This window comes from Triplophysa rosa, linkage group LG10 (genome assembly GCF_024868665.1).
Source record: "Triplophysa rosa linkage group LG10, Trosa_1v2, whole genome shotgun sequence".
NCBI classification, from domain to species: Eukaryota; Metazoa; Chordata; class Actinopteri; order Cypriniformes; family Nemacheilidae; genus Triplophysa; species Triplophysa rosa.
The window spans coordinates 14,420,868-14,440,401 of record NC_079899.1 but is presented as its reverse complement, the minus strand read 5'-3'; the positions used below and the strand labels follow the sequence as shown (position 1 = coordinate 14,440,401).

Below are 19,534 nucleotides of genomic sequence, written 5' to 3'. Positions count from 1 at the left end.
ATCACTAAAAATGAAACAAACATTCTCATGTTGTTTCTAAACTTGTATGCTTGTTTTTGTCTTTAGAACACAAAATAAGGAATTCTGAGAAACGCACAAGTCGCTCTTTTCCATACAATTACAATGAAAGAGGGTCTTTAAATTCCCCAAAAGCACCATAAAGTATCATAAAAAATTGGGCCTGTCAAACAATTAATTGCGATTAATCGCATCCAGAATAAAAGTGTTTGTTTTTTTTTTATTTTTTTGTCTTTCAGTGAGGTTTGTATGCAAGTGACCACACTGTTTGGGTTCCTGTAAGAAAACGCAGGTATGGCTATGCCATTTGTCGATGTGTATGTAAAATGTGTGTGTGTATTTGTGTGTCCATTTTCTTCCCTGGGGGTATTACAGAAATCCCATCTCATCTCGTTTATGAGGAGATTATTTGTTGCCATATGGTCACCCTTGACCTATATAAACTCCACCTATGATTAGTTGCTGCCTTATTAATATTTCTATAATGGAAAAATGTAACACCTCTGCAAATTAGTGTGTCCTCTCCTTCCCTCAATTCAAGTGAGAGAACTGTGTCATTTTGTGGCAAAACACAGCAAAGTTAGATGAGGACAGCTGGACCTCTTAAAGGATGACTGAAATATTCAAATACACAAGTTATATAGGGCAATATACAGTAGGAGAGAAATCATTACCATTAGAACTCGTGCCGATCCACACAGTACCCGCTGAGGTGATGTCATCGACAGGTCTTGCCAGTGTTTGTGTGTCCAGCGCGGTGCCGTCCTCCTCCTGGCCATTCAGGAACAAGCTCGCACTTGTGTTGTGTACCTATGAGTTTATCAGAAATATTGCAACAGTTACAGGTTTTGATAGATTGCTAATTTTTATGTTTTCTATGGCCAATGATGTTGATACGCTTCATAGATTCTGAATATTATATTCATATTTTCATAGCTTTTTCCACAGACTGTTTTTAAATGAGAGACATGGAAATGAGCCGCCTGCAAAATTCCAGACAGATGAATGCTGTAGACTGGAGCATCCTTAAGCGGCTCTCTGTCATTGCAGCTGATTGAAGACTGTAGAAAGGTTATTCTTGAAATCTTTAACCGGCCAATGACTTGCAGCTTGAGATCTAAGAAGCAACGTCACAGTGATGTAAATGAATCCTGAAGTGCTTTATGCCATTTACCGGCCCTGCGGACTCTTGAGAGGCCTGTGATGCTCCTATTGTTGCTTTCCGAGCAATTATTTCCTCTCTTCATTGTGTGAACAGTTTGAGGCTGTTTTTCCCTTTTGAAAGGGAAACTGTGTTGACATTTTTGACAGCATTACAACACAACCTAATACCAGTGACTGAAAATAAGAATAAGCGTAGCAAGCGTGTGTGTGTTTGTAGGGAGAAGCAGGTATGACCAGTCTGGATGGCTGGCATGTGATCAGACCAGTGTGGAGGTGGTTTAGGTTCTGGGGCAGATTAATAACTGAGCATTTCTGGGGAGCTCTTAGTAAGGTACTAATCAGCAGGTGCTGACATCTTAAAAGCTGCTCTCAGCTTTCACATTGAAAGGATCATTTAATCTGCGCAGGGATTTAACAAAATGCGCAACAAATTCATGCCATTATTTATGCAACAATAGCTATTCAGCAGTGGTCCAACAAGGAGCAGAGAGGCTCCTAAAACTTGTAATGGCATGCTATAATGGTGCTTATAATTTTGTGGCCACAAAACATTTTTAGGAACTGAAAGACTAAATTAAAATAGCTTTTTGTAATTTTAACCAAATATTAATGCAGGAAAACATCTTAATAATGTTTATTTGTCATATAAAAGCATTTAACCACAACAGTCTTAAAAACACTCAGCCAAAGGTGTAACTCAATCACTACAGCTGACATTAAGAATTAGAAATTCTATCTGGCTGCTAAAGGTCTTCTATCCATCAGTCTTGGGAGAGTAAATATTGAACAAACATTTACTAACTTGCTTTGCAGCTTCTGCTACAGTGCATCTGGCAACACAACAGCTTCTTTAAAGGATTTAAGAAATTGTATATTATCAATTAAATTATACTATATAAGGAATAATTCTAGTGTGCTATATTTAGGATGTAGTAATTTAATTGCAAAAAGGTCTGTTCCAGTTGTTGGATTTCTTATATAACCTGAATTCATTAACCAACATGACCACCCACATTTACACAATAATAATGTGAAATGTGTTTTTGACTAATAACCAATAACAGTGCCGGGTCAAAAGGGAAGACCACAGCCATTGGGTTAAATTAAACCAAAGAGAGGGTAATTTACAACCCAATGGTTCGTCCCTTTTTGACCCAATAATGGGATGAAAATTGCATTTTTAGAATGTAAGAAATGAACAAAGTTAATAGAAAAAGTCGATAGTCTAAGTTGCACATGTGGCTCTGTATAACACAGAAACAAACAAAGCACGGAACTTAAAGGGATACTCCACCCAAAAATGAAGATTCTGTCAAGAATTACTCCTCCCCCCAAGTTGTTGCAAACCTGAATACATTTCTTTGTTCTGTTGAACACAAAGAAAGATATTTGGAAAAATGTTAGCAAGTCACATTTATGGGGCATCATTGACTACCATAGTGGGAAAAATTTAAATGGTAGTCAAAGGTGCTGTAGACCTGCTTGCTTTCATTCTTCAAAATATCTTATTTTGTGTTCAACAGAACAAAAAAAACGATTATATAATACATTTTCCTACTATGGTAGTCAATGATCTCCCAGAAATGTCAGTTGCTAACAAATATCTTTCTAACAAAGACATTTATACAGGTTTGGAACAACTTGAGGGTGAGTAAATGATGACAGAATTTTCACTTCTGGGTTAAACAAGATCATCAGAGTTTGCTAGGCACCAAATATTGGACTTGACACCAAACCCACATCCAACAAAGCATTGTTACTCATTTCACATGCAAAGAGTATTTATATTGTTTTAAGGCAAAGCAGCAACACATTTGTTAGGGTTAGGGAGCCAAACCTTGGAAAGATAAAGGAGATAAAAATGCACATATATAAAGACCATCTGACACAAGATATATGAAATACTTAAAACCCTTTTCGTGTGTAATAAGGGAACAATTTTGGCCTCAGGTTTTGTTCCGAGAAAACAACAGAACACAATCTTTTGAAACACAAACCGAAGGGCTTTTCATAGAACAGATTCCCTAATTCGCACCTAAAACAATGTTGTGATCTTTTGGCTTGCACCGCAAAGCGGGGCGCAGATACAAGCTTAACCTGAAGCCAAGCTGCATTCGGTAGCAATGAGTGACAAACCATTCCATGATAAAGCCCTTTCCATTTCAGCACTGGAAGAGCTGTCAGGGCCTCCTGAAATATTCCACTCTGGATGAGGGTATCAGCGCGGGCAATCCTCCTCTTTTAACGCTGATACCTTCCAGAGCCCTGTCCTTCTATCTAAACACACACACACACACATACACACATACGCTGTCTCTGTCTCGCTTATACACAATCTCCCATACATAACCACAAACACATGAGATGTTTTATTTACGGCTTATAGCTGGAGCTCAGTGCGATTCTTATCATTTAAATGAAGCAAAAAGGCTTTCCTATTTGTAATTTGTTATATTATCACATTTCATAATGCACTGAGGGCCAGTTCGGTGAAGTGAAATATAACCGCCTCAGACAGGAAGTCGCAGTTTCGCTCCTGACGCGTTGGAGGCGACGGCGTCTCTCTTCACAGACCACCATTACAGTGAGAGGAAAACTGATGAAAAGCCAATTTCCCCTTTATCACATTAGCGCAGCCACGAGAGTGAAACATTTGTTCTACTCAAGTACACTAAAGATACAATTACCAATCTCACATATACATGTTTTATATCAGGCTTCTTTCTCCTGCTGTGAGGATGGCAACAATATATTAAGACTAGCATGACAGTTTATTTAAGAAAAGAAAATTGTCTCTGTGGCGCTGGTGAAGTCAGAAATATATAAGGCAATGTGTCAGTGCTTTTAATAAAGGTAATAACTCTTGAGAGGATATACTTTACACAGAAAGCATATACAGAGGTTCTCTTCTCTTCACTGGGTCTGAGAGGTGAACAGAATTTGTTTTTACTAACTAGGTTTGCAAAACAACGCATTAGACACTGTTATGGTTGTGTGTCAGTAAAGAATGTCCTTTATATATGTTCATATAAACGAAACGCTATGATGGCAAGAGTCCTTTAAAGGCAAAAGAGAAACTAAGCGGCTTCCTGTCTTTTTTTGTTGTTGATTTTTTTAATGCTTTTCATTTATATGACTCCCAACGCTGTAATATGTATTTTTGGGTTTATGTGCCACTAACGTCAAAAAACAAAACTGGACCAATAATGTAGGTTAACAAACAGGTTTGACAAAAACTACCATCATCATTGGTCAGCCAAACAGATCGGCGCCACCTCAAACTCAGGCCAATGTTTTTATGCCAGGCTTGACTGGGATGCTTAAACAAACACTCATGATAGCGCCACAGTGATGACATTCAACATGAATTTACTACAGAAAATTCAAGCTATGAACAACTCAAGCTAATGTATTCAAATACTGAGTTCAATCTTCAACTGTGCACTAAAATCAAATAAATGAACATGTACATAAATGTAAAAAAAAAATTACATTTCAAAACATTGTTTTAAAAAAACAAAGCACTGGATGAACAAACAGTGGCTGCGTCTCAATCAGTTCTCTAGTTTGTGAATCAGTGTATCTTGTACACGGGTTCGGGCACTGGTAAGGACCCTGGCTCACTTGAGTCACTTCACATTGAGACACCGTTCACTTATATTCCTGTGACGTGACTGTGTGAGCGCGTTGTGATACTCTACAGCTGGTAATTATGAACAACAGGCAAAACCAACATATCTCTGTTTCTTGGTTGAAATACATATGAGAAACACTTTTGCCCGGTTTCACAGACACGGCTTAGTTTAAGCCAGGACTATCCCTTAGTTGAATTAAGATATTTATGTCGCTTTTATAAAAATGTTTTGGAATACATTACTGGTGTGCATCTTGAGACAACACAATGGCACTGATATATTTTAAGATATTTCTGGGCAAGTTATATTCAGTTAAGACAGGTCACACATTCATTAAAGTCCGGGACTAGCCTTAAAGTCCCCGTGAACCGGAAGTTGCGAACTTTTTTACTTCTGTATTCTGATACATTTCTGAGTGAAAAGGAATTTCAAATGAGAAAATTAGTGGGTGTGGCTTGCATTTTTTGCTGCGAATTGATTGGATGTGCAAAAACAGCTATTGCATTGATTTTGAAATGAAGCTGGCAGCAGACTGACAGGTAGAGGGGAGGAGTTAACGGGTGCTCCAGCCAAGCCGTCTAATTTACGTCATTTGAGATGGATAGTCATTTCAGGGCGGAAGTGCATTTTCAGATTTTAAAGGTTTAGTTTGTAACAATTTTGCAGTAAAATATCCAAAAACCACTAGGCCAGTGTTATATCTTTTGTTCAGCTGAGTACTTACAATATCTCAAATGTTTCCAACTACTTGTAAATCTTGAGAAAATCGCCATTCTAAACAGTGACACGGGGCTGTGCAGTCGCCTGTCAATGGCATCATATCCACTTTCCCCTTTGTTACCGCCTTTACTGACGTAGAAACTGCATGACAACAGTGTCGTGGACAAATGTGAAAGTACTGTAGTGTCTAGCAAGCCACTAGCTTGTTTCGAGCAGTCACTTATTTAAGGACCACAATTATATGCAACATTTATAAAACTTTATTACTTTACCTCATCCGCTAACATGATTTCTCGCTCCCGTCTGATTGATGGCCATCAGCGGTGGAGTTGAAGACAACAGATCCCATCATTCCACGCTCCTTCACAGCGTCATCAAGCTACGCCATTGTTGTTGTTTTGATCGTGTGCCTTCTAGCGGCGTTTTTTTTACAAACTGTAGCTTTAACTCAAGATTATGAGGGTACATGAATTTTAAAAAGAAAATGACCCACATTGATAAGCTATTTACTATAAACGCTGCAATATTTCATGAAAAAATACGAATTTTTAATTTCACAAGGCTTTAAGCCTTGTCTGTGAAACCGGGCCTATAATTATTTTGTTACGTCTCCGTGCACAAATCTGGTCTAATATTAAATTCAATTTATAAGTAGATTGTGTTTCCTGCATGTCTAGCAATGTGTGTTTATACATTAAATAAATTGTACTGTATTTTCAAAAGTTCTGTAGCGTTTCATTAAGTTTATTAAGTTTCCTTGTGCAATTTTGATTAAGCGGCTTCAAAAAATGTCACGTGATTTCCGGTAAGGGAACATAGTAAGCATCGATGCTCCCTGACTTTTGTGTTGAATTGTAAGAATTTTTAGTGAACAAATGTAATCAGTGCACTGGAAGGATATGCGAATGGGACAGCCCTTAAATGGCCGACTGACTCCCTGATCAGTGCCCTGACTACTGAACAAGGGAGCTGATTGAGACACAAAAAGGAAATATTTATAAACCACAGTGTCTGATCGATATATGCCATAATGGTTTTTATTGAGATGTCATTTGTTTTTAGTGTCATTAATGGACCTCTGAAGCAAAAACTGATGCTAAACTGATGCGGATTCTCTCTTCATTAGGTTATTTTAATCAAAATATTCATTTATTCACCCTCATGCCATTCAAAACCTGTATGACTTTTTTTCTGTGGAACACAGAAGAAGATATTTTTAAAAAGAAAGTCAGATCTGGAATGACATGAGGCTGGCTAAGTACTGTAAATGATGAAAGAATTTTTATTCTTGGGTGAACTGTCCCTTTAAGTAGACCGCTGCTTACAAACATGAAAAACTTAAAAGCACAAATGTTGCTAATCGATTTGTGATAAGAATATTAAAACAAGCATGGCTTTCTTAAAGGGGCTTGATAAAACTGTACATGAGCAAAAAAGACATTATAAAAAAAGGGCATTTTATTCCGAAATATGGACACAGGGAAAGGGGCCATATCCAAGGAATAAAATAAGCAATGATAATGAACGCGCTGGCAAGTCTCAAGTCTAATTTATTTATAAAGCCCTTTCTACTACAAAGTAGACCAAAGGGCTGTACAAAAAATTCAATTAAAATGCAAATAATACAATAATAGTAGGACTTAAAAACAACAAAGGTAAAAATAAAATCAATAGCAGAAGAATAAACACAGCGGCAACAGCTTAGCAACCCTCTATCAACCTAAGCAAACCATAACAACATGCTGGCAACCATCCAGAACACTCTAATGTAGACATCTAGTCTAAAATAAAACATGCAGCCTTGTAAAATCATCTTTAACCCCTTGAAAATCATGTGATGTTTAAGCAGTTAAAAATGTTGATATAACCTTTACGGAACTGAAAATCACACCAAGTGAGCGAGCACATACATCATGCACTTGCAAGATTACCAGTCCCGAACAACCATCAAAGTGAAATAACCAACCCCACATTTCATGCTGCGTCCCATAATTTATGACCACCAAAGATGAAATATATAATTGAGCCAATGTAGTGCATGTACAGCGTTTTCCACTTGATGAATTGCCGCTTATTTAGAAATGCCGGAAATGTTTAACATACCTCCGCGTTTTAGCGCCTGACTTATTGCTGTCCGGCCTTATTTATGTAGTGCGCTGAGTGCTGGTGTGTTCATATGACTTTGCTGTACACTTTACAGATTGTGGATACGGGGGCAGCGTGCCACGTGCTGCTCATCCATCTCCCGACAGACCTCAGATCCAAGAGTGCGCGCTTCATTTTTTCGCGCCAGCCATCTTTCTTGCGCTTTTCACTAGCAATAAACACATGCTAACTAGGCAGAAGGGCACAGGCAGCTAAACAGAGGAGATGTAATCAGCTTCGCCACATCTGCAAAGAGCCGCGACCCCGTGAGCAATGACAGATTACAAGACTCTGTCGCGGCCACGCGATGTATTTGATCTGTCTGATCATCACGGGTGATTTCTGGGATGGCGCTCGCCCTGCGGCCGTACGCCCGTCTGTCATCGTTATTCACGCTTCAGTGTGAGAGATGTAATATACAGTGAAATTCCTCATATCGACTTACAGCCATTACCAGTTTTGCTGGGGCTCCACCACTCGGCGTTGCCCCTTTTGATTTATATTTGTCCTGCGCTGATCCTCTTCGACTTCAATCTGAATAAAGACTCCTGAGAAAAGTCGCCAAGGAAAGCCCATCTCAGGGTGCGTGTTTAATTCCGTCTGACATTGATGTGCTGAAAGACACGTAAATGCCTCAACGGACCAGATTAAACAATGCTCTTGTGCATCACTGTTCGGGTTCTCAAACGGCCAGCGTAATTTCTAACACACCTCATTTTAAACCAGCATATTCACGAGTACAGCCGCCCATGTCCTGTAAAAGTCAACTCTAGGAACTTAAAGCCACAAAGACTCTAATTTCCTGTCAACACTTTGGGGTGATTTATTTGGTGCTGATGGCCTCGGGTGCCCGTGGACAGTGAGCTGGGGAAAGGTGGATACTCTCCTTGCCTCCATCCACCTTGCCTCACCTTCACTCGCACTGCCAATCAGTCTCCATCACTCTGGGTGGCATGAGGAGCTCTGAAAGGTCAGCTGACCCACTGCCAGCTCCCCTGCCAGAGCCAGAGGGCAGCCTGATAGCACTACTGATGTCTCCTCTGCTAGAGATTTACTCCTGCAAACTTTATTCACAGCACATCTTTATCTGGAGTTACACAAACATAAACATCCGCATTGAATTTGTGATGCTTGATATTAGAATTCTAAACATTTTGACATTTTGAGTTATTTAAAAAATAATAACATTTCTCCTTTTAAGTTTATGTAAGTTAGCAGATTCACAATTTGTTTACCACTCCATAAAAGAGGGATTACATTGAGATAAAAAAGGATAGGATAGCTTAAAAAAAATCTGTCAATGTATATTGACCCTTGTCTCAGTCAAAACACCAAAGAGAACACAAAATAATATTTTTAGAGAAAAGTCTCAATGGTTTTGTATCCTTACAATGGAAGTCAATAAGGGCCAATGTTGTTTGGTTGCCAACATTCTTCAAAACATCTGAAATGACAAGAGTAAATGAACGAACCCATGTTGGGGTTAACTATCCCTTTAAGAAATAAAAAAAAAACATTACAGCTTCTTTAAAAGGCCTTCAGAAGATAACGGCAAATTCACCCATCTACCTTAACTCAGTGCTCCAGGTCTACATCTCCTCCCGTCATCTTCAGTCTGAAAATGAGCGACGCCTGGTTGTTCCATCACAGCGAGGCACCAAATCGCTTGCAAAAACCCTTACTTATTCGGTTCCCCTTTGGTGGAATGAACTACCAGCCTCCATCCGAACTGCAGCATCCTTCACAAGTTTCAAAAAACAGCTCAAAACTTGCCTGTTCCGCATTTATTGGACTAACCAATAACTCTGTATGTTTGTCTGTCTGTCTGTCAAAAAAAAAAAAACTTTTTGTTTATTCTCTCCTTTGCTTACACCAGCTTTAATCCTCCTTGTAGCATGGCCTTGTAAACTGCGTGTTGACAAAATGTTTATATGCTCTCCTACTTGTAAGTCGCTTTGGATAAAAGCGTCTGCCAAATGAATAAATGTAAATGTAAAAGAAAACAATTGATTTCAAAAGGGTAAGAAAACAGAAGTATAAAGAAAATTCTACACATCTTAAAGATCTATATAGATTCTTATTTAACTGTAAAATTGTTAAATAAATTAAACCCCCCCTTAATTTGCAATCACAGCTTGCAAACATAAACGTTTTTGAGTCTTTTTGTGGTAAAGACTGTATCACTGAAAGCACTTCATATACTGAGAGCGATCTGCCTATGGGCTATATTATACTGCATGATCTTTTTCCTCGCATTGACGGTTGACTCGAGGCAGCCAGCAACGGTCACCAACCCCACCACCTCACTCCAGTTTCAGCAGTCCTCTGGCTCAAGGGGCCCTGGGCCACGGGTTGGCTGCCCTACTTATCTTTGGGTGGGGTGAAGTTCACGCAGGGTGATGAGGCATGTGCACATTCGGGTTAAGAGCCTCAGACTCGGCAGCTCTTGGCCAAAACAAATGTCCCCGGAGAATAAGGGTCTGCCGCAGTACAAGCCCGCGCGATCGAAACGGCACGGCTGAGGCCCAGACCCTTGTGGAAGCTCTAATTGTGCGTGAAAATGTTCATTAACTTGTGGGATTCTCACGAAGTTCGAAGAGCCAAAGACAACATATAAACAGCCATGAGAGCACTGTTTCGGAACGTTTCTCCAAGGAGCCAGAAAAAAATCTAGAAACATTCCCGGATTGTAGATTAAAGAAGATCAATAAATATATCTTTAAAGCCAAACGTTTTTGTAATTTCACCTGTATGATTCTACATAAATGAGTCTGTGATAGCAATGCAGTTGCTTTAGCAAGTAAAAAGGTATAAAGGATAGTTCACCCAAGAATGAAAATTCGGTCATCATTTACTCGCCCTTGTGTCATTTCAAACCTGTATGACTTTCTTTCTTCTGATGGACACAAATGAAGATATTTTGAAGGATGTTGGTGACCAAACAATTGTATGGACACAAAACCAATGCCAAAGTCAATAGGTACCGCCGTTGTTCTGTTACTGACAGTTTTCAAAATATCTTCTTTTGTGCTCTGCAGAAGAAAGTCATACAGGTTTGAAATGACAAGAGGGCTAGTAAATGATGACAGAGTTATCATTATTGGGTGAACTATCCCTTTAAGAAATGAAGCTTCTTACAGCTTCTTGAAAAGAAACCAATTGATTCCATTAGGGTAAATGAATAGAAGCATACTGCATACTACACTAAACATCTGTGTGTCTGCTGTCATCATTCGGCTTTCTAAACCGTAACCAAACCCGAGACCTGAATGTGGGAGCAGACATAACAATGTCTGTGACATGGATACCATGAAATGTACAAGACGTAGAGGTGATAATACTCCAGAACTGCTTCAACCTTTACGCAAAAGAACAAGGAAGTTTTAAACATTTATAAGAGCGCGTTTTGTCGTGACAGCCACCTGACGTTTATTGATATGATAATTTTGATATACGTTCAAACAAATCCTGAAGGGGCTCATCTAATCACTGTTCCTCCCTTTCATTTACATTTTTAACTCTCCCTCGTCTGACTCTTTTCATGTTTCATGTGTCGACGATCATATGCTATGCCAACACAGGTCTGAATCGCTGTTCAACGCTAGACAAATCTAACGTTGTTGTACTTTTCCTCAATAATTTGATTTAAATCACAGCTCACATCCTCACAGAGACAAATAATGAGCAAGGCAAAAAAACCAAAGGTCTACTGTCAATGCTGTCATCAGCGCAGGTACAATAAAGAGGATATCACTTGTGCCCGTCTTTTCCTGCACTGCCAGTCTCTCTCCTCTTAAAGTAATGACTACGGACAAGCACCTACAGATCAACTCCTCTTTTTTCCCCAGAAGTCTTTCTAAACGCTGTAATGTTGTATTCTGTTTGAGTGCTTTTTTTCTTTTGCTCTCTTTATCTTCTGAATAGTGAGGCTTCTTCAACAGACAGCTACCTGTCAAGGCACCTAATTTTTTGGCTGAACTAATTTTGACCAAACTGTAGGCCTACCGTCAGACAGAAGCAAATCTGAAGACAACAAATAATTTTTGTTAGCAGTTTTTATATACAGAAGGATAATTTTATAACCGGAACTATTTGTGTTTTAGGCTACATTTATGCATTTGCCAGACATTTAGGGACAGTTTCCCATACAGGGATTATCTTAAACCAGGATTTAAAGGCGGGGTAACCGATTTCCGAATTATGCTTTAGACAACTGAGTCGGGCCGAGTACCAAAACAACCTTGTAGCCAATCAGCAGTAAGGTGCACAGTGCACAGGACAGACATTAGCCGAGTCGAGCACTGACGAAAGCGAAAGATGGGGGTAGGGGTGTGTTTGCTTTGGTGATTTGAACATCAACAACGGTTAAGAGAAATGGGACACCCCGCCTTTAAGCCTTAGATAAATTAGAATATTTAAATCGTTTTTAAAAACATACTTTACATAAAAACATTACTGTGTGCATTTTGAGACAAAACAATCACACTGATATATATTTAAGATATGTCAGTGTGAGTTGTTTTTAATCAAGACACCTCTAACATTTAAATTAGTCCGGGACTAGGCCTAAACCCTGTAGAAACCGGAAAACCACATTATCTACTGTATATAAGTGTCAATTGTATATAAATATTGTGCCAGTGCTTTAAAAAAAGTAAGAAATTCATAGAGGCTTTTCTTAGAGATACTGAGGCCAAGAGAAGCCCTTCAATTGAACTTACATTCAACAAATAAATATAAAAGCTAAATAATAACTTATATAGTACACAGAATGCTCAGTCTTTATTTTAACTGCTGCTAAAACCATTACACTGTCAGAGACATGCCAAAAGTTCTACATTTGTCTCTTTTAAAGAACTATACAAAATCTAAGTACCATTTTCCCTGCAGTAATTCACCACCTTCAAAAGTAAATTCATGATGCATGGTTATGCCTGATCCATACGTCTCTTTATGTTTACAATTAGGGTTGTCACGATTTACGGATTCATCAGATTTTAAGTGCATGTTATCATGGCCAAAAAATTCACAATAGCAATATTATTGCAATAGTATCGCTTTTTTTTTAAAGAAATAATGCTATTAGTCCAATTCTTTAATTTGGTTTATTTTGTGTTTTGTCTTGTATTTGGTCAATAAATTACACTTAAAATAAGGAGGCAGAGCGTGAGTTTGTAACCACTGTGACTCTTAAGGCACAATTTTAAATAGTTGCTGAATAGTTTACAATATTACAATATTTGTGGAATTGCCATGGTATTAATAATCGCGTTTTAAATATCAGTTATTATCAATACCGATATAGTGTGACACCCCTATTGCAATAAAAGATTACTGTTATTTACATTTATTTGCATAATACAGTATATTGCAGTTGTTATTAAAGGACATTCTTAGGCTGTGTTCAGACTTGACTTCTTTTTTGAAGCTTCTAGCGTCTGTTGGTACTCTCTTGTGCACGTAGCCATATGCAAATTATTACCACATTTGAAATTTCTAGAACAAAAAAACAGTATTTGGACATTGCTGGAACACCGTATTTATTTACTAAAGCAACCATTTGCCAAACAACTTATTTAATTATGTTAAATACAAATTTGAACAAAAAAATGTTGTTTCATTACCTGTGATAATAGTTCTGCAGTCTATTGAATTCTTCTGTTAATTAAATCCATAATATACACACAGTCATATCTTATGCCTTATATGTTTTTAGGCATGTCAAGTCGAACACACATTACATTATGTGACAAACCACCTAAGTTTTCATTTAAAACAGCATTATTTTCAAAAGATAAGTAGTTTGCATCTCTGAAATCTAACCATTTATCATTTTTATTGTAAAACCGTTGGCTTTGTTATGTTTGCCTTCTCACATCTCAATTTGATTGGCTGGAATTCCGTAAACCCTGTTTGATTGGTCAATCTTTTAAAATTAGGTAGCTCCGCGCCAAAGACCCTAGATGCAAAATTAGCCAAAAAAGCGTAACGGCTAATGCTAATACAATGACGTTAGCGAATCACCCATACAATAGCTGGGTTTCCATCACTCTGGTTTTATTCGCATTTTGAAGTTTCGTATCAGAAACGAGTGATGGAAATGCCAAATTTCAAATTAAAAACACTTAATTCGCCCCCAATAAATGTACGCTCGCTTGAGGTGGTTTTTCATTTTTGCGAAAAAGGGTTAATGCGAATAATGGGAGATGGAAACGCATTTGCCATATAAATTCCTCCAAAATGTCACCTAACTGGAAACGGTAACCTGACTAAGAAGAGTAGTGATCTTGTGACACAGCATCAGAAATGTTTTTATGGTCATTCTTAAATGCCCGAGCAAAGTCGCCAAAGTATTTCTGTAATTGCCTCTTAGAACTGTTACGACTGTGTTTTCCAAACAGCAGGCATCCACAAAAGCACTGCATTTATTGTGTTTCGTAATCGTCTGCTTGCGCAAGTATTACTATATATGAAAATCATTATATTCAGTGGCTTCTCTTACTTTTATTACTGATATTTAGTGGCAGTTTATTAGGAAGTGACAGTTGACTAGTTGGATGGAAACAGTGCTTATTAGCACATGTTTTCTATGCGATATTCCAATTTTGCGTATTAGCTAAATTTGCAACTTTGGATGGAAACCCGGCTATTGACGCTTTGACTCGGAGTGGCAAAGTACCGGCAACACTGCACCCCCTTTATGTTTGTCACTGGGTTTTGCAAATATCTAATCAACAAAAAGCATTCAAATGCTTGTCAACTTTGACAACACAATATGTAATCGTTTAAATCATTTACTGAAAAACAGCGAATTTGGTTTCAGAAGGACAGCGGCGATATATTATATAACAAAGACAGACTCAAGGGTTATTTCAATACCTGGAAATGCAAACTTGCAGTAGATCTATATGTCAGTTATAGCACTCCACAAGTAGACCACTTCAAACAGCTAAGGGTTGAAAATAGGCTAATTTTGTCCCTGGAACACACTAACCGGACCTAATGGGTACAGAGAGTGTATCTTATAAAGCCCAAGTCGAAGCTGTCACAGGACAGGAACATATTACCTCTGAATTTGTGGGAAGGATCTTATTAACATAATAATGTTTTCTGTCCCAGAAGTCAAACTGCTATTCATAATCTGAACGATTGCAATTTAAAGCCATAAAAATCACTACTATTGTAAGGTAGCTAATACTCTCCGCAGAAAGATCACCCTGTTTTCTTATGAAGTTCATCTTCGGCCCTTTCTGCTTTTATTCCTGACACAGTCACATGCAGCCAGCCTTTTCCAAAGCTGAGCAATGCCAAGGAAGCCGAGCTGATGGGTCTGTAAAGAAAACTGAATAGCTGAGAAAGAAACATGACCCAGTAATTCCACAGTCCTTGTGCTCTTCATATTTTTTCACAACAGATTCAGATCATTCTTTGAAAATAAAGCGCAGATAGAAGCAGGAATGACTAGACCGTGGATCTAGTGTGTGGTGTGTTGATATGTATTCAGCGCAGGGTGCGTGTGGGCCTGACCCGCTCTCTTCCCCCATCCTGCCCTCGCAGCTGCAGGAAAGCAGATGTTTACCACTGTAATTAACGCCTTCTATTCATGCATCTTGTCCAAAGTGGAAATCTGTTGTGACACTGGTTCAGCGAGAACCTGCTGTGGGTTCTCCCGACACAATATTAATATCAATATTTTCCAGCAGCTAATTACCTCAAATATGAATGGAGGGTGATTTAGAGTTGCCCAAGCAGCTTCTACATGACACCTGACCAAGATGATTACGCTGTATGATTTGTACTGCGGCGAGTCAAACTATTCATCACCATTAACACTTCAGGATCATATACTTTAACACACAGCAGTTATTTACCTTTATTCACCTGGATGGCACTTGTTTAAAGTGCCGTCAAGTTTGCATACAACTTCGAACTCATGACCTTGGTGTGTCAAGTACCTTACCCAACTCGGGTTGAACAAGTCTCTATACAGTAAATCAAGTAATCAACCAATAATATCACAGCTATCCAACTGTCCTAATATATTAAGAAAAAAACTCACGCCCACATAATTTCCCCTCTTGACTCTGTTGCAAATGCTACGTCACGCAGTCTTGAAAAGTAGACATGTGACACATACAAATGACCACTAGAAGACCAAGATAATAGAAACAGGCTACCTACCTGTAAAGCCACGTGCGTCCACTGGCCTATGCTAATGTGACCTGCGGTCTTCATGCTTAAAGAGCGGGTTTGTCCTCCTTGAACGCTGTGGTGGAACTGAACATCCTCCTGCGAGACGGTTACCAGCAACACCAGTCTATCCACAGTGCTCTTTTCAATTAAAGTCCTGTACAGAAAATAAGCACACACTGTTTGGCTGAGAGCAATTGAGATGCACTAAACAGACATGAGAAAAAATAAAGCAGGTGCATATTTACATGAGATATGAGACAATACATGAAGCATCTCACATTACCTCACAGACATAATCAATCGATACGCCTTCAAAAGATCGGCTATGAAAACCCAGCGGCGCACTTTTACTGGGAAATTCCTTAGCATCTAAAATGAACATCACTCTGACATTTATGCATGTTGCATCAATATTTTCCATTTGCCTTTTCTTGTTACTTGAAAACGCCCCCATACGCTGTCATATGAAACACCATTACGGGCGTTTTACAGGAAACGGCAGCATTTACGAACACAGGCCACCGCATCCAATAAATCATAAAGCATTTGTACTCGGGTTGCGCCTGGCCCCGGAGTCAGAAACATCTCACCTACAGCCAAGCATTCCTTGCTTGCTCCACTTGCAATTAGGCCAGGCTTCTCCAGGGAAAGCCATATTTTAGTATTCAATATGTCTAGCAAGGCAAGTGTTCCAAAAAACTAAGCCGGAGCGGTGTATATTTTAAAGTCATATTACCAAGGGGATCTTAGGCAGGTATTAAACACAGCAGGCCTATTAATTCACCAAAAATGGAATAAACACGCACGCCAGTCGACTGCTCCGTGCCGCTTCGAGGAAAGAACGCAACCTCCTGCGCCCGGTGAACTGCCTCGTCCACACGGAGTCACTTATTTATTTTTCAACACTACACGCTGGTGTCTTTGTCTTTCTTTTCATGCTCTACACTTGATATAAAATGCTGAAACAGTTGTTCTTCTTCTGGAGCCTCTCTGACTCCGTCCTTTCATCCCATCACCCACTTTCAACTATATCATTTTCTGTGCTGTGGAAAAACAAAGTGGCCTTTGAGTTGATGCCTTTTTTCACCAGTGCTCAGGAAACACTGTGGCAATTTCATTTCATTGATCTAAAACTGGCCACAGCTGGTCTCGCCGGAGCAAACAGGGCTCACAGCTTTTTCAACTTGGCAGGGCTCCTCGCAGAATGTGTTCCATGTACCAAAACAGTTTCAAAGTGTAGATACAACACAGAAAATGTCTGAAAATGTGGTGAGAACAGGAGGATCAACTGTGATGAATAAACTGTTTTGTATAAAACCAAGTCTGGGCTAGTGGCCAAGCTAATCCATATCTGGTTTAGATCATACAACAAGCTCAAAGTCATGCTAGAAAGCAGGTATTGTAACTGATCTTGTTGATTAAGTTAGATATTCACTCTCAAAGTGACAGAAACACTTGCACTGCTTCTCTTCTTAAGGGGAAATTCTGGACGGGTCTACTTACATTACATCGTCTTCCTCGAGTTTCAGCCACACTGTTAGAGTAAATGAGCTCTCTGGACCCAAGTTTACACCAGAAGGGGAAACAGAACAATCTCTCAGGTTGGGAAAGACAAAGCTGGTGGAACCAGGCTCCGCACCCGGACGGTGATCCTGCCCGTCACCCTTCCAGCACGTGTCTAGTAGGTTGGTGTAGTCTGGCGTGGATGATCTGTACGGACACTCATGGATGCAGAACTTTTGCACGCAGGTCAGAAGGTCCTCCCGTACCTGGGCGGCCTGGCAGAAAGCACTTCTCTCAGGTATGCCACACGTGGATCTTGTCGGAGAGACGCTGACTGATTTATATGCCCCTATGTTCTCGAGCCTGGGGAAGACGCCCTGAGGGGCAACCAGGCTGAGGGAGGCATAAAAGCCCAGGGTGTACAGTAATAACATAGCACCTTTGTGCCCAAGGAGCCAATACGTCTTTGGTGGCGACGGTGCCTCCTGATGTAGGGATCTTAAATAAGTAATGATGGTCATGCCTGCGGTGACATTTTTACAGTCCAGTGCCTTGGGTAAGGCAGCACAGCTTAATGGCACGATGTCCGGGAGGGGGCCAAAGCCTTCACATGATAGCTAGGATTTGGGCCCGTCAAAGACCTGGAGAAAACCAAAGGGAGACAGGAAGAGAAAAATCATAAGTGAAAACATATTTATGGAAAATATTATACCCTGACACCCTTCCTCGAGGTGTCTGGATTCCACTTGATGCAAGAAAAGCTTAACAATTACTTTTTGCAGCTGCATCTGAATTGCACTGAGCATGGCTTTATGTCAACAACAGCTACCCTGAATTCAAGTGGCATTGCGAGGAGAAGAATAACAGCTTTTGTAAAGTGCTCTAATGCTGTGGTGAAGACACAAAATACATGCAAAAAATACTGAAACACGTTCCTTTATAAAAATCCGGTGTAAAAATGCATAAATCCTGCTATGGTGAAACAATAAGAGTTCGACCATCAATCTCTTTCATGTTACGCCACAGCAGGCTCTTTGCCAACAAATATTCAACAGGTTGCTGAACCCAATCGTATAGACTTGGTAAGGTTTCTATTAAAAAAATGACCAAATGAAAAGAAAAGCCCGTGGGAAATTCTGTCCACTTCAACGAACAAAAGCACCGACTGTTTTGCGCTCATTATAGCGTCTAAACGTATGTGCCGCTGCCGCATTAAATTAATTTAATAAGCATGTATAACAATAAGCCAACACATAAACGTCCACAAGTTACACTATAAGAATAAACTATACTATATTCTTACCTCCATGCGTGATGCATTCATAGAGCTCGTGGACACACTGCGCAAAGCAGATTATGAGAGTTTGCCATCTGTTCAGCATTCACGCGTGACACAAAGTAGCAAGAACTTGAGTGCTCGATCACCCTAAAAATAATTCACCAAGATGATGATAAATAACTCGCACGAACTCGTCGAGGTGGTAAGTGACAGTATAAAGAGAAAAGCCTGTTGCCATCATTGATCAGAGCCGCTGGCGGAGGATGACAGTGTTACGTTACGTTACGTCTCGATTGAACAAGTGGATCTCTTGGCTCAGGAACGCCACTCCACGTCGCTAAGCAACCCAGCACAGAGTTGCACATTCAGGTGGTGGACTCCAGGAGGGGAAAGCAGGACAAAGGATTAAAGAGAGGGGGCTGAATGAATGCACAATGTGGGGATGTTTCGGTATTATTATGCTCCATGACGCCATGGCGCAAATTGAACAAACACTGGGATGTTGTTGTTACATTGGCCAACTGTCGCGTCGTGCTTGAACCCACGTGATGTGGGCCTAAACGGGGAGACCGCCGCGACCCTTACAAATTTGTTAAGTGGTCTAGATCAGTGGTTCTCAAACTGGGGGCCGTGGCCTCCTGGGGGCCCCAAGATGGTTCCAGGGGGTCCACAGATTTTGTGGCATTTTAGAAATATAGATATTTATCATAAATTTTGTGCAATCAAACATCAGAAAAATAACGCCACCAACCAAAAGAATTGATGTTTTAGCATTGTTTAACTGAATATTTTGAATATATTGAAAAATTTTAAGTTTCAGATCATAAGTCTTTATTTGGGGGGCCGCAAAGCAATGCACTCTACACAAAGGGGGCCT

General features: G+C 39.7%; 1 protein-coding gene across 1 annotated transcript in view; it reads right to left on the bottom strand.

Annotated features, from left to right (window-relative positions):
- The window catches only part of ush2a (Usher syndrome 2A (autosomal recessive, mild)), a 205,958-nt gene extending 187,081 nt beyond the window's left edge, over positions 1–18,877 (bottom strand). Inside the window, exons 1-4 of the mRNA XM_057343361.1 lie at positions 18,682–18,877; positions 17,379–18,019; positions 15,864–16,029; positions 693–828 (exon numbers count right to left, since the gene is read on the bottom strand). Coding sequence (XP_057199344.1) covers positions 693–828; positions 15,864–16,029; positions 17,379–17,899 — 823 coding nt within the window. The 5' untranslated portion in view covers positions 17,900–18,019; positions 18,682–18,877. The remainder of the gene's footprint in view (positions 1–692; positions 829–15,863; positions 16,030–17,378; positions 18,020–18,681) is intronic.
- Positions 18,878–19,534: the final 657 nt, after the last annotated feature.